The 15,193-nt window shown below is 39.3% G+C and overlaps 1 protein-coding gene across 1 annotated transcript; it reads right to left on the bottom strand.

Moving 5' to 3' along the window:
• Positions 1–683: 683 nt before the first annotated feature.
• lsm6 (LSM6 homolog, U6 small nuclear RNA and mRNA degradation associated) lies at positions 684–4,839 on the bottom strand. The gene is made up of 4 exons (XM_088633136.1): positions 4,680–4,839; positions 3,917–4,015; positions 3,016–3,129; positions 684–873 (listed from the first exon to the last, which is right to left on the bottom strand). The coding sequence occupies exons 2-4, from the start codon at positions 4,008–4,010 to the stop codon at positions 839–841; spliced, it is 243 nt and encodes an 80-aa protein (XP_088489262.1). The 5' UTR covers positions 4,011–4,015; positions 4,680–4,839; the 3' UTR covers positions 684–838.
• Positions 4,840–15,193: the final 10,354 nt, after the last annotated feature.

Raw genomic sequence — 15,193 nt, 5'->3', positions numbered from 1 at the left:
GAATAGATTTAATTTTAAAATGTATTCATTTAATATTTTATCCATTTATGAAAACTAAAAAGGACATACAATTGATATTTTTAAAACTCCAATCCCTGCAAAGTGGGTTGACCATGAGGAGATCAAGGTCTAGCATGTGGATTTACTTCTTGATAGGTTTTTTTAAAGCATTTTCAAAATTCTCTTTTCAAATGTTGATTTAGGCCAAAATCAATTTTTGAAAACTATACACATTGCTAATACCCTCAAATCTACAGCTTTAATTCTATTTAATAAGAGCCTAATTCCACTCAATGAATCAGAAAACATGGTTTATTCAATGCACCCCTGGCCTCACCTGACCCCACGCAATTCCAAAAAAAAGGTCACCCAATATAGATTACCCTAAAACTACAAATTGTTTTTTTTTTTTACACAAATAGAGCCCAAGATCAATGACCCTTAGAATTTCAACAGAGATCAAGTAACTGGTGCTGGTTTGGAACACCTGCCATAATGCCAGTGTGTTTAACTGACCTCATCGGTACCCATTGCTATCCAGGCAAGATGGCGTCAATCCCTTACAGAATTCTAGAACCTCAGGGGGACAGAGCCGATTTTATAGTGAGCAACATCTTCTTAAGCTTTCACAATAGCTACCTCAAAACCTTTTTGTACACGCAATCAGATCTAAAAAAAAAAAATGAAAGAACTCAAATGTTCATTTATTCAAGGTCTTTTCTTCATACAACAAAAAATGATTTCCATTCAAAAAAGTTCCAACAATGAAACATAAAAAGAACACAGGCTTGAACAAAAGTAAAACTTGAAAGCAGATTTAAAAAGAAAATCCTCTTCATCACATCTTCCTCTTTTGAGTACTTATGTACAACACTGGGGAGAAAACAAAAAGAAAACGTCACTATATTTGAGATAGACTGTAATTACTTAATTAAAATAATACAGTTGAACCCAAAGCACATAATTCTGTATAAAAGTTCAAAGGGGAACTGCAATGTTATTTTTATATTTCGGGGTTAGAAACAATCAGCATTGATGAGAGCAGTTCAAAACACAATGAAAGTAAAATGTACACAAAAAAACTAATTTACGATACAAAATAGACAACATTTCCAGGTATGCGCAGCACAATGTTCAGTGATTAAGAACAAGGCAACATGTTGCGGCCGTATGACATTGTAAACAAGCAGGCTTCTGAATACATCTCTTTTAATCCAATGGAAATATTGCTCTCAACTTCGAGACAGTTCTGCCAACAAATACTACTTGTTAACTTTACATGCAGATCACGTTGTAAACTTCATGGTGAAATCTGCATGAACAACCAGTACTTATTCACTCATTTATCGAATTACATTAGTCATTACAGAGACTAGTGAGCAGGAAGGGCCAGCTTAAGCCACAATTCTTGCCAACTCTTCCTCTTGCCTGTGGCGAGACCAGCAGTTTTTGACAAGGTGATCATAAACTGTTTTCACAAAATTCAAAATTGTGCATCATTCCAAATTTGTAAAAGATTTTGTGATACCATCAATTTATTTTGTTACTGATAGTGAATAACTGGTCTGAAAAAGTAAACACCATTGGGGAAAAAAAAGTGACACTTAAGTAGGCTGAAGGAAAATAAATATTCATTAATTCCTTGGTATAGTCCTTTTCCTCCAAAAGAGCTTAACCTATGGGAAGAGACCCAATTCACCCATATCTTAAGAGCAGCACTCACCTGGACGATGCAGAACAAATGGGGAACCGAGAAATGACTTCAACTGAATTAATGAGAAAATCTAGAGGCCAAAATCGTAGAAGCTTAAAACCTCTTCTCTTGCATACAGCCCCATGGGACAGTTAATGATCAAGTGCTCCATAACCACACTGGGAAACTGGTTTTGAACTACAGAGCTGTCATTATTGGCTGCTACAAGACAGCAGCAAGGAATGTCTCCAATTCAAGGAATGACCAGGCCCAGCCCAGCTTTGCCTCTGAGATCTGACAAGATATACAAGTCAGTTGGGAATGCTGCCATCATGATATTCACAATAATCTACTAAACATTAGTATTCCGTTTACACAACAAGTTAACGATTTGCCATTTTTTGTCTAGTGGATTCTGCATTTTTCGGAACAATCTCTGCAAAATGATTTTAAACGATTTAGCAGTTGCCTTGATACATGTCAACATACTTGATTATTTATAGCATGATTCTTGATTATGCATCTTAAAGCACCACAATGTCAAAGACAACACTATAGTATACATTGCAAGTGATGTAGTTCATTACAAAATCCTACTGAAATCGGAAACTAAAACAGATAAGTTATGCTACAGATGGCTAGATATAAAAGTAAATAGAAAAGACAGTTAATTCCTTATACTTATATAACTTTTCTAGACACTCCACTCAAAAGCACTTTACAGCTAATGGGGACTCCCCTCCACCACCACCTGGATGATACAATGGCAGGCAAAAAGTACCAATATGTTCACCATACACCAGCTATCAGTGGGGTGATAGAGTGATAAAGCCAAAGCATAGATGGGGATTACTGGGAGGCCAAGATTGGTAAAGGCCAGGGGGAAATATGGCCAGGACTACTCTTTTTGAGAAATGCCCCGAGATTTTTAATGACAATGGACTGTCGGGGCCTCGGTTTTGCATCTCACCTGAAGGATTGCATCTTTTTTACAGTATAGTGTCCCCATCACTATACCGTAAGTGGGACTTTAGGAGCCACAGAGACCACAGGTGCAAGAGCTCCCTAGTGGTCCCACTAACACTTCTTCCAGCAGCGACCTTAGCGTTTCCCAGGAGGCCTCCCATCCAGGTACTGACCAGGCTCACACCTGCTGAGCTTCAGTGGGTTACCAGTTGTGAGCTGTGATATAGCTGCCATTATAGCCATGATAAAAACCATTTATAATCTATGTTGGCACGACTAATAAGACCAGCTTGTTGCATATTCTTGCTCCACCTCGCCTATGAAAATGCTACAAAAAAGTGCAAGGGCCAACCTACCATTGTTTCCTCGCAGGAAAGCATCTCCATACTTATTTTTCAGCTGCCCATTGACGTACTCCTCTGTCTGTTCCACAGCGATGTTCATGTAACCATCCAGACAGGCCAAGACTCCTGCACATAGACAGTGGAAAGGCTCATTAAGTAATGCCACAGTTCCCTTCTCACTTTATCCAGGAAGCATACTGCCTTTTAAAACCTTAAAATTAAAACAAATTCTAACAGACTAATCGAATGTTATTCAGTCCAATTCACCACTACAGTCTCCTGCTAGACTGGAGAACTGATACAGTACGAGGCTTTATTTTGAAACTGCCCCAGCAGATACTGCCAGTACCAATGGACCATACCCAAGACACTTCAGGATATACCACAACATGCTGTGCAACATTTGTGGGGTATACAAACAGTATCTAAGTGCTACTGTAGTACACAAATGTTCTATTTGGAATGGCAGTATCCACACCCCAACATGAACTGGTGAAGAATGCATCAAGAAGCATGTTATTTCCACATTTGCAGCTCATTTACTGGGGGTGGGGGTGTCTCATTGCCATTCTTGATTTAATTTTATTTTGGATGTTGGGGTTGCTATGCACCAGTTTTGAAAGATGCAAAGGAACATCCAGAGAGTAGTTCAGTGTCTCACAGTGCCTCAGCTGAAAAGCCTTAATCAAGGTTGTACTTTAGAGCAGTTTCAAACTGGTACAAGAATGACTCATACTCCACTTGTGAAAGAGTGGAACCAGAGCTCCGACTGGGCATTTATATGGCCACTATTCAACAGCTGAAGGATGTGCTCTCACTTATTAAAGTAAATGTTTCCTATTCTACCAAATTTGTATGGCCGTGCTTTAAAGATGACTGGACACTCCAACTCCAAAAGTTACCCAAGTCTTACCTCTGTAATCGACACCAGAGTTCAGTTTCACCACTACTGGTCTTCCGATTATTTGTTTCAGAAAATCACTAGGGGTTTGCTTCCGGAGACTCATGTCGGCTGGCGAGGCACGTCATAAAGTTATTAGACAGGACGGTACATGGTAGAACGACATTACAAAACAACGATATATTGTAGGATAACTACTTGGAACAGTACAAAAGTAGTATATACCGAGACATTCAAAACGTAGAGATTAACTGTACAAGCACAAACGCAGCAAGCTCATTTGATTGACAACAGCAATGAAGCCTCCTATGCTAGCACAATTAATGTAATTGCGTCTGCAGGTGTATATTGCACTTTAAGTAAAAAAATAAGTTCTACAGTAGGACTAGCATTTAAGTAGAACACACAACCCAGCTTAAAAACTAACTATACAGAAAGAGCATCATTTGAAGCTTCGTAATTAGAGTAAACTTAAAATCGATAGTATTAGGAACCAAGAGAGAGTTCAAGAGCTTTTTTTTTAATAATATGACGGCGATAGCTATCAGAAATGCATAAAATAACATTCGACATAACCATTCCTGCATGCTCTATCACTACAATAAAATTCATCAGGAAAAGGCCTTCGTTCCACATACAGTACTTACGGTGCACCGAAAACTGCTCTTAACCCCTTGAAAAATATTTGTAGTAAAGCAGCACATCACTTATAAACGTCGCCTAAACTCCACATATTAATAATACCGGGCTAAATACACACACAATTAAAACTTACCGTTTCGTTTCAAACACGATTTCTCTCAAAACTCTTAGAGAGCAATGGAGCCAATAGCCGATTTATACGCTCGGGTTTTCTACGGCAGCCGCAAAGGGAAACACATTCTCCGAGTAACGCAAAGTCGAAGTTAATCTTCGGACTCCAACCACGACACTGAAAAAACTAGTGGAAAAGGCGTTTCTGGCGAGCTATGACGCTCCTGATAGAAAGTGCAATTCAAACAAATCTGGTTTGGCAAAACGCCATTTCTAGTATTCGTACTGTAATCCTTATGTGCTGGAGTGAGTTATATGGTATTTTGTGCAACTCTGGCTGTGGGTTTTGGTAGAATGAAACAAGGAAGATATACTACGATTTGAAAACAGCAGAAAAACGTTGAACGCTGAAGGGACCGGCAAAGGCTTTATGTTTAGGACTAATCACAAAGTTACAGTACATATTACAGCGTGCTTCTTTCCAGGTTGCAGATAAGATTAAGGGGTATTTAGGGTAAAATGATTTACTAAACCTAACCTAAAGATATCTAACTTAAATAATTCTTAATAATGCATTTAGGGAGATTTTTTAGTACAATGAGCAGTGCCTTGATACCATTTGTTTAACTGCATTACGTTTGCCCTTTCAGCTGTTTAGTACCGGTATCCTCTAAAACTTTCATGGAATGAAAATTCGTTACATTTATACTGCATATGAATTTTTTTTTGTCTCAAATGATCCCAAAGTGCTTTAATGACCCACTTACACCATCTACCACTGTAGGGCAGCACCTACATGGATAGATAGATAGAAAGATAGATACTTTATTGATCCCGTGAGGGAAATTGCAGTGCAACAGCAGCTTAACACACACAACACAGCCACAGTGTAACGAATTATATACTAATAGTACAATACATACAATACAATACAAGAGTTACTCACAGTCCGGACACACAAGAGGAAACTAGAACAGAACAGTACACAGAAAATCGTATCACACGTATGAATATAAATATAGATGTAACCATAGATATAAATGTATTGCACAGGTCCCTGGCATATATTGCACAAAAGTGGTTGTAAACGGGAAAAAGAAAAAGAAAGAGAACAGATGTAGCAGTATATGTGTATATGCGTTTAGTCCAGAAACAGGTCACTGTCGCTGTTGCCTCTGCCAAGACGCAAGGTGGATGCGTTGTACAGTCTTATGGCAGACGGCAAGAATGACCTCCTGTAGCGCTCCCTGTCGCACCGTGGATGAATCAGTCTATTGCTGAACGTGCTCTTCATTCCTGCAAGCCTGTCATAGAGGGGATGGGAGAAGTTGTCCATGATGGCCTCCAGTTTGGACATCATTCTCCTCTCAGCCACTACCTCCAAGGGGTCCAGGTCAGACCCAATGACAGAGCTCGCTCTCCTGATGAGCTTGTTCAGCCTTTTGGAATCTACTGCTCTAATCCCAGAGCCCCAGCACACCACTGCGTAGAAAATGGCACTCGCTACCACCGACTGATAAAACATGTGTAGCATCTTACTACACACATTGAAGGACCTGAGCCTCCTCAAGAAGTAAAGTCGGCTCTGTCCGTTCTTATAGATGGCCTCGATGTTCTTAGACCATTCCAGTCTATCGTCGATGTGCACTCCCAGGTACTTGTACGAGTCCACCATCTCCACGCCACTCCCATGGATGTAGACAGGAGTAGGTTTGACCTTTTTCCTCTTGAAATCTACCACCAGTTCCTTTGTCTTTGTAACATTCAGTTCCAAGTGGTTCACCCCACACCACTCCACAAAGCTGCTGACCAGTCCTCTGTACTCCTCCTCCTGCTCACCCTTGATACATCCCACAATTGCAGAGTCATCTGAGAACTTTTGCAGGTGGCATGACTTTGAGTTGTACTTGAAGTCCGAAGTATAGAGGGTGAAGAGGAATGGAGAAAGAACTGTCCCTTGAGGTGCCCCTGTGTTACACCTGATGACACCTGACAGCTATGATTCGCACCAGTTCAGGTAAAGAAGTGAGCATTTACATGTCACTGTATCAGACCACAGTGAGGGGAAGACAATCTTGGATTTTAAATGTTCTTATTAACTGCATGGGACATTTTAAGAAATTTGATGTTGATCTTTATCTTAATACTGTAGTTTTAATAACAGATCACCATACTTGCATATGTGTATTTTAATCATGCCTTTCCTCCAGAGATAAAGCTGTATAAGCTGTATTTTTTACATCAAGAAAGTTTAATATAACTTTCATGTAGAAATGGGTTCATAAAATCATATTTGTTGTACGTGTAAAGGGTGGAAGGGTGGTGCAGTGGTTAGCTTTGTTGCTTTGTGGCGCTGGGGCACAGGTGGTCTCTGCATGGAGTTGGTGTGTTCTCCCTGTGTTCCCTTCAGTTTCCTCTGGATGCTATGGTTTCCTCCCACAGTTCAAAGACATACTGGAAGAATTAATTGGCCCTGGTGTGAGTATGTGTGTTTTAGTCTGTGTCTGCCCTGTGTGTGATGGACTAGTGTCCCATCCAGGGTGTATCAGGCTCTGGATTTCCTTATGACCCTGTACTGGATAACAAAATGATGGTCAAGATAATACTGGTTTAGAACATGGATGGTTCAGTGGCACTGGAGTCTGTTTGAGAAGATGACGCTCTTGGATTAACTACACCCTGCCAAATGGACTAGGTGGGCCATAAAGCCTCTTGTCTATAACTGTTCTATGCTAAGTCATCTACTTGAACTCCAGACAATGTAGAATTCTTCTGCAGCAGAAGGCTCACCCTGTGGTGTAGCAATATCTGCTGATGTCCAGAGGGTGGCTCTGTCTATACCCTAAGCCCATGAGCAACCATGATCAAATTCCAGCAGAGGCAGGGCACAAATGCAGCTATGAGAGGCTTGAAAAATGACAAATCTTGATGTCTCATGTTTTGCTTGTGAGGGGGTTTTAATTGATAATACAGTAAAAGTTATATATTAGTCAGTTTTGGCACCAGCTTGGGTTCAAACAAATTATTGGAGCTAAGCATAAACTCTACAAGTTACTGAGCAAGGTTAATAGGCCTCTTTCATATTCCCATGGACAATGGGAAGCTTGAGAAAAACAGTAAATAGGCAATTGCTTAAAGCCCAAATGTTTTCTTAATTCTGCATCTGTGAATGGAATAAATAATCCTCCACTGTAAACCCACACTCTAAAAGGAGACAGCCATTGGTTTATATACAAAAATCAATTCAAGTACAAACAACATTGGCATGGGTGGCACAGTGGTTAGCATTGCTATCTGTATGGTGTTTGTATGTTCTCTCTTCATGAGTGTTTTCTCTAGGTGCTCTGCTTTTCTTCTACAGTCCAAAAACATACTGGTAGGTGAATTTGCTTCTGGAAAAATTGTCCCTGCTGAGAGCTTGTGCTTGTGTTTGTGTCTGTGTGCACTGTGATAGATTGGCATCTGTTCAGGGTGTATTCTGCCTTGTGCCTGTTGCTTGTTGGGATAGGTTCTGAATCACCCATCACCTTGTGTTGGATAGAAAATAGATAAGCTACGATAACTTTATTGGCCATATACAATTTCTTGTATTAGGAATTCGTCTTTTCACATACCCCAACTTGCTCTCCATGAGAGAGGCAGACAGGGAGAGAAGCTTGGGGTCAGAGCACGGGGTCAGCCATTTACTGTATATAGTGCCCCTGGAGCAGTAGGGGTTAAGGACCTTGCTCAGGGGCCCAACAGAGTAGGATTCCTCTGCCGGCTGCGGGATACAAACCAGCAACCTTCCAGCCACAGGCGCAGATCCTTAGCCACAGAGCTACCACACCGCCCAGATGAACAGCATGAATGAACAAATGGACAAGGTTGACATATATTGCCTGGCAGTTATGAGAAGATTCAAGATTCAAGATTTCTTTATTTGCCACATACCACAAGTGTATTGGAATGCTTACTTGTTCAGCTATACCCAGTAACATTAGAGAGAGAAAAAATAGGCACAAATGCCATACAGACATGGACAATAAATGTAGACAATAGACATTAGAATATAGCCTACGGGACATAGTGCAAACAGTGCAGTACCTTAAAGTGCAGGTGCTAATTTGAGCTGTTTATGATGCGGACTACTTGGGGAAAGAAATACCTCCTACCAGAACCCAGGAGTGAAAACAGATCATGGCCAGGGTGAATTGGGTCCCGAATTAAAGCTCGAACCCGGTTGTGGCAGTGGACGAGATATATCTGGTCGATGGAGGGTAGCTTGGTCCCAGTGATTTTCTGCGCGGACCTCACAACCCTCTGTATGGCTTTTCTGTCCTGTACTGTAGCTCCACCATACCACACCGTAATACCACCGGTCAGGACTCAATCGTATTACAGTAAAAATTGGTGAGTGTTGTCTTGCTCATCCCCCACTTCCTTAACTATCACAGAAGGGAATCCTTTCCCTACATTTGAGCTGTCGGTGCCCAATGCCTTGTAGGTTTTGGCTTCTCAGTGAGGACTCCAGCTGGTAAAGCCTACAGTATCTGCAACACCACAGCCCTGAATCACACCAATCAGACCACTCTTGTCCCTGCCACCTCAGCTCTCCTTTTCAGTTTGCCATTTGAGGATAGTGTTGAATGATGAGATCCAGAAAGTTCAAGCCTAAAAATATCTGTTTGAATGTCTTGTGTTTTTTTCAATATGTCCATGTGTGTGTAGGACAGCAATGGCTTAAGTAAAAAGTACAATAGTGACTCCTAGAGGTTAGATCATTATTAATAATGACTCCTGGAGGTTAGAGCATTATTTATGCACCACTGAACCAAAAAACAGACTGGATTCATTTAAGGTGATTTAATAAAGAGTCATAATGGTTATATACATGTAAATACCATTGTAATGCGTGTAATGTACATGTTAACTGCCAGGTGCACGTAGCACTGTCTTTTGTAGAAATAATAGCTATGTTTGAATTTGATTTTTGTGTTATTGCTATGCGGAATATGAACCCATTGCTCTTTTGTTCATCAGTATAACCTTAAACATTATTATCTGTTGTAAAGTGTTCAGAATCCATAACAATTTCTATTTACAGCAAGGTTTCACAGATTTTGTATGCTTTATGATAAATACAAATAAATATTTTTGTCTCAGGTTATTAAGGCAATTTACAATGTCTCTCTGAAGTACTGTAGCATGCACATCTGTACCAACACTGGTATGTCAGGAAAGCTTACTGCAGTACACAACGAGCGGTATCAAGCTTTTCCGCTAATGGCAATATTAAATGGGGAGCATTTAAGAAGTGACATTCTAATTTTTTTTTCAATCGTATTGGTATTGATACTGGTTGAAGCCGTAGGCACTGCTGGTTATAGGGAAGAATGTTAGTTCTACATGGATCAGCAGGAAACCTTCATGCTCAGATTTTTGCCTCTCTTTCCTAACCAAGTCTATTTTGGAATCCGTCATCATCAGGGATATTATTTTGAGGGCTCATGTCCTAAGGTAAGGCTCTTGCCAGTTCCCAAGGGTCCTGGGAAATAACATTCTTTATATAAAGGCGACAAAGCCCCAATGGCAGAGAGTTACTGTACAAATGTTATTACTGTAGCATTTTCAAAGCCCCTTTTCTTTTTAGAATGTAAGGTAAAGGGAGCCTCATACACACATCAGTATTATATTAAATGTGAACAGTGTAAAAAACACCTAAAACAGATCTATTTGTTTGTACTTTTACAGCACTCAAGACATTGTAACACCAGAGCTCTCAATGTCTTTTCCTCTTTGTGCACGTGTATTCAAATTCTCTTTTACATTACTTTTTTTTTACATTTTGTATCTTAAACCTGCCTCATATTCAAGACAAAAGAAAAATTATGATGAATAAATGCTTCTTCTCTCTGCCCTTCATGGTCTGTCCACTTGATTTTAAAGAGGACAAAAAAAACATAATTCATTAAAAATATTTATTTTCATTGTCATTGCTAAATTAGAGCAAAACTAGGGCAGGACAGTAAGTGAAATCAGCCTGAATTATCCTTATCCGCTACATATGTTTCACAGGTAAGTAACATGGTACACATTTTGTGGAGATCCAGACTTCTTTGGATCAAAGTGTGTCCTATATGGTGAGACACATCCTAGACAAAAGCTGTGTCATCTACATATTTTTCTGTAGCAGTCTGTCATTGTCCAGTGTGGCTTTGTTCTCTACTTATACTTGTCCATCCTTTCCAAAATTCTTTATAGCCTACATATTTTCTTCATCCCATCTTGTACAATCATTGACCTACGTGGTCTGACACCTCCACAAAGAAGGTTTCTCACTGCTCTGTAACAGGACACTCTTGGAATAAAGAAACCGTCTTAACTGGCATGTGCTGTTTGACTGTGTCACACACTGAAGACTAGTACAGTACTTCAATAACACATATAATTTGTTGATGTCGTACACATGCGTGTTAGAGACAACATTAGGAGTATTGTACAGTATTGAAAGTAATATCATGGAATTACAATATAATTTCATTAATTACACGGTATAATATGTTGTTTTTGAATATGTTGTAAGGTTACACAGTTTCCAAGAAAGAAATAGCAAGCAATACCAGTGCACACGTTTGGGAAACAGTGTACATTCAACCTGATGCAAATACTTTTAGTCTGAGTCCTTAAAGCTTGGTGCAGTTTCCCCACTTATTAAATCTAAAGCAAATGAATAAAATAATAAATAATACATGACATCTAATTAATTCTCTTCTCATTCAATAGGACCAATCAAAAGTAGGTTGACCACTTTTTTACAATTGATATGCTTTTATGTTATGGAACTTCTTAAATGTGGAGGACAGGATCCAGATCTGGGACCTTTCGGGAGGACATCTTTGAAACAGAGGCCTTGGGATGTAAATTGTGACTTTTCATTTGCTGCTAAAGTTTCATATTTCGTATTTATTTTTCTTATTACGAACCAAAGAATCAGTCCACAGCCAAAAGGCTTTATATTTCCTTTAGTGAGGAAACCCAAATTAATGTGATATTTTCTCATTTTTATACCACCATCCAATTCTGATTTTTATAAGAAGCCAAAAATGGATTGGATTAAAAGAGAGAGGCATGAGAGAGGTAGGAGCATTGGTGCAAGATTTCAGCAAAACACTAAGAAGCTGAATAACAAAGAACTGCTTACCATCAAGACAGTTTCAGCTTGTTAGCAGGACTCCAGCAGTCTTGTTGAGGGCAGAGGGTAATTTGCTATCTGCAGCAGTGTTAAACTAAGGTCAGCATTGCAAGTCCTTAAGTCATAAACAGGAGTGGTTCCTGAGTCATGTACACCTAGGCTCAGTTTGATAAATATTCAATGAACTTTTTTTTTGCTCTCTGCTCTTGTTTTTTTTTTTCAAAAGGAGAATGTGAAAAAATAACCAAGGTGTTGTAGGTTTCCATACTGTTGCTGCTTAGAAATACAACCAAAGGCTTCTATTGAAATGGGTTATATAATGAACATGGTCTGGAATCTTTTAAAGTGAATTAGAACATTGTGATGCCACACTAAAGTGTATGATCCAGGTGGGCCCATGATGATCAGGCCCCCCAATGTACATCAATGAAGATTACATGCATGTTATCAGGAAGATGTAAGGCAGCATGTCAGCAAGTGAAGTTGCCCAAAAAATGAGATACTACACCCCAAGCATCGAAAGACTAAAGAGAAACCAGGAAACCAGCTCCACAAGGAACTTGCCATGTTCTGGAAGGCATCTGCCTAATCATTTTACAGCCTGAAAGATTCTAGGAAGATATTACCTTGAGCATCAGCAGAAAGGCTGTATGGTAGCTCGTCATCTGTATGAAAATGATTTAATCTTTGTAGACCTTTCAGGGCTAATATTCTGATAACTGAGAGACAACATCACCATTTCAAAGAATATCAGATGTGGTGACAGACTGGTGGAGTGTGGTAATCACCAGCAGTTGTTTTGCGCTAAGCAGACCTGACTGAAGACAATATGTGGAGACTTGTGTAGTAAGCATTAAGCTGGCAATGCACTGTTCAATACACCTAATGGTGCAGTGTGGAAGAATCTGATTTGACCCAAGAACAGCATTTCGTGCACAATGCTCAGTGATACATTGACAAATTCCTTGAGCCAATGGGTCATGCCTTGACACATTCCTGCTAACCTGAAGTTTCCGAAGTATTAATTCTTCAGCAGGACAAAGTGCCCTCACATTATATTAGCACCGCAATATCAAGGTCCAGACATATCCAGCCTTTTCTGCTGACCTACTGTTATTCAAGTAGAATATAAGTGGGACCTCACCAGTGTCATCAACAGACAACTTTCACCAGCTGGCTGCGGTGTCCCACAGCAGTCTATCCAGAGGCTGATCAGGTCCATGTGTCAGCACTGTCCAGATTGTGGCAAGGAGTTTATACTGTACCTGGCACTAACTAGGAAATGTTTTTATTGCTTCAACAGTGCCACATTTTATGCATATTTTATTTCTGTTTTATGTGATTTTGTTTGACATCTAGGTTTAAAATATTTGACAAAAACCATTAGACCTGAGTGTTGCATTTCTTTTGTGTCAGAATAGTTTGCTTTCCTTGTATGTTATCCTGTGTTTTCTGCCCCTGTGTGTGTTGCTGGGTAGATCAGGAGGTTCAATCTTATCAGGGTAATAAAAGATCTTACCGCCCTTGGGTAAATTCTACCAAGCTGTTCAATATATTGCTTTCCTTCTCCAACATGATTTGGTAATGATTAGGTTTCCAGCTAAAAATGAACTAAACTACTGTCCAGCCATGTTTGAATTTTTTTAAAGGCTTGATTACAAATTAGGATCCCCTGAAACACACCCTCCTTGAGATGTCAATAAAAATAAATTATTTTCTCTGAAGGACACACTATGATACATTGATACTGTGCAGAACTTGCATAGGGAAAAGATTCCAAAACAAATGAAAGTAAGCTTAATATGTTGTGCCAAAGTCCGCACAAGATGACTGACTGCTCGAATATTGAAAATTGTAATGAGCAAGTAAATAATTCTTTGACACCTGCAGATGTGACTTGAGTTCTAATGACTGTTCACTCTTCTAAAGCAGTCTTATAACCAGCAGTCACCTGAGACAGGCTGAATTGTGGGTTTATCCTTTATAAGCAATAGAGCCACTTTGATACCTTTGACTTCTGAGCCCAGAGGAGGGAATGGCCAAATGGAAAGATTGCAACTAAGTTTACACAGATGGAAGACCACCATACAAGGTTAGCGACACAGTGCCTCTGAGTGTGATAGGAAGCTGAAGGAAGTTTGAAGCAGAGTCTACACAGAGTTGACCTTCAGAAGTGAAGCTTTCTCTAGAGGTCAGACTTGATACTGAAAGGATAATGGAAAACCTCGAGGGAGTGTTAAAATGAAAAACAGATTGCCTGCTGGCTAGCACTTTTTCCCTTAATCCCTCACTGTATTGAAGTAATATCATGCAAGTGATAGGGGTTGTGATCAAAAAGAGCACAGAACTGGCACCCCAGCCTCCATGACACCAAATCAGCTCTTACATTCCCAAGGGCTAGAGGAAAGATCTCAGCATCATGTTTCTTTTCTGCAAAGCAGCTCAGAACTGTATGACATAGATAAAATTCCGTGACATGCAAATGGATATAAAACATTCTTCAACGTGCAATGTACTCTTTCTTTGTTTAATCTGTCATCACAAAGTGTCAACACAAATTCCCAATGCTAAATATACATTAAAGTAGCATTTCATTTTAATATCTTAACTTATTACAAGTATATAATTTTATTTTAAGCATTTACTGCAGTTCTAGGTTAAGAAGGTAATAACTAATATTGAAGTGAATGTAAAGTCGTATAACGTCAGTAATGTTTTAAGGTTAAAACAAATCAAATGCATTGGCAGAATTACATTACAGATGTTTGATTATCAATTTAAATTAGTACAGCTGAGATTACAAACAACATTTGCAACATTTTTATTAGAAAGATTTGGATAAATACAAATTAAAAGGATACTCTGTAAATTATTATTTCATAGCATAAGGCTGTATTAACCATGATGAAAAACAACAACTAAACCAAGCAATTTGCAGTTCTTCTTGGTCTTTGTGTTGTAAAAGTTGGCAAAGTTGGTGAGTTCAGTGTTATTAATAATGCCTAAATTCAACCTTTGACTGAACTTAGAAACCTTTGTGTTATTGTTGGCCCTGGGTTGTTGATGTTCATATTACAAATGTAACAAAGGTATCTTTTTTTCTGTCTACATAACATTGCTGAGTTAAGATTTTTGCTCTATCTGATGCTAAAAAAAACACATACCTTTACTTCATCAAGATAAGGCTATTGTATTGTCTGGCAGGGGTGCTTGCTATGTTACTAAATTGGCTTCAGCATAACCAGAGGTCTGCAACATGTGTGCAAACACTATTCTGTTTCAGCATATACAGTACTGCCTGTCCTGGAGTGGTATTTAATATCATCCTGCCTACTTACAAAGCACCAAATGGTCTCAATCTA

The sequence above is a fragment of the Lepisosteus platostomus genome, chromosome 1 (assembly GCF_059453375.1).
Source record: "Lepisosteus platostomus isolate fLepPlt1 chromosome 1, fLepPlt1.hap1, whole genome shotgun sequence".
Lineage (NCBI taxonomy): Eukaryota > Metazoa > Chordata > Actinopteri > Semionotiformes > Lepisosteidae > Lepisosteus > Lepisosteus platostomus.
Note: the sequence above shows the minus strand (reverse complement) of the source record. Positions and strands in the feature narration are given on the sequence as shown.

Coding starts and splice junctions, on each gene's coding strand:
- lsm6 (XM_088633136.1), bottom strand. CDS start 4,010: ATGAGTCTCCGGAAGCAAACCCCTAGTGATTTTCTGAAACAAATAATC. Junction 3,130..3,916: donor CTCTGGTGTCGATTACAGAG/GTAAGACTTGGG, acceptor GTCTATGTGCAG/GAGTCTTGGCCTGTCTGGAT. Junction 874..3,015: donor TTTCCTGCGAGGAAACAATG/GTAGGTTGGCCC, acceptor TTTTCTCCCCAG/TGTTGTACATAAGTACTCAA.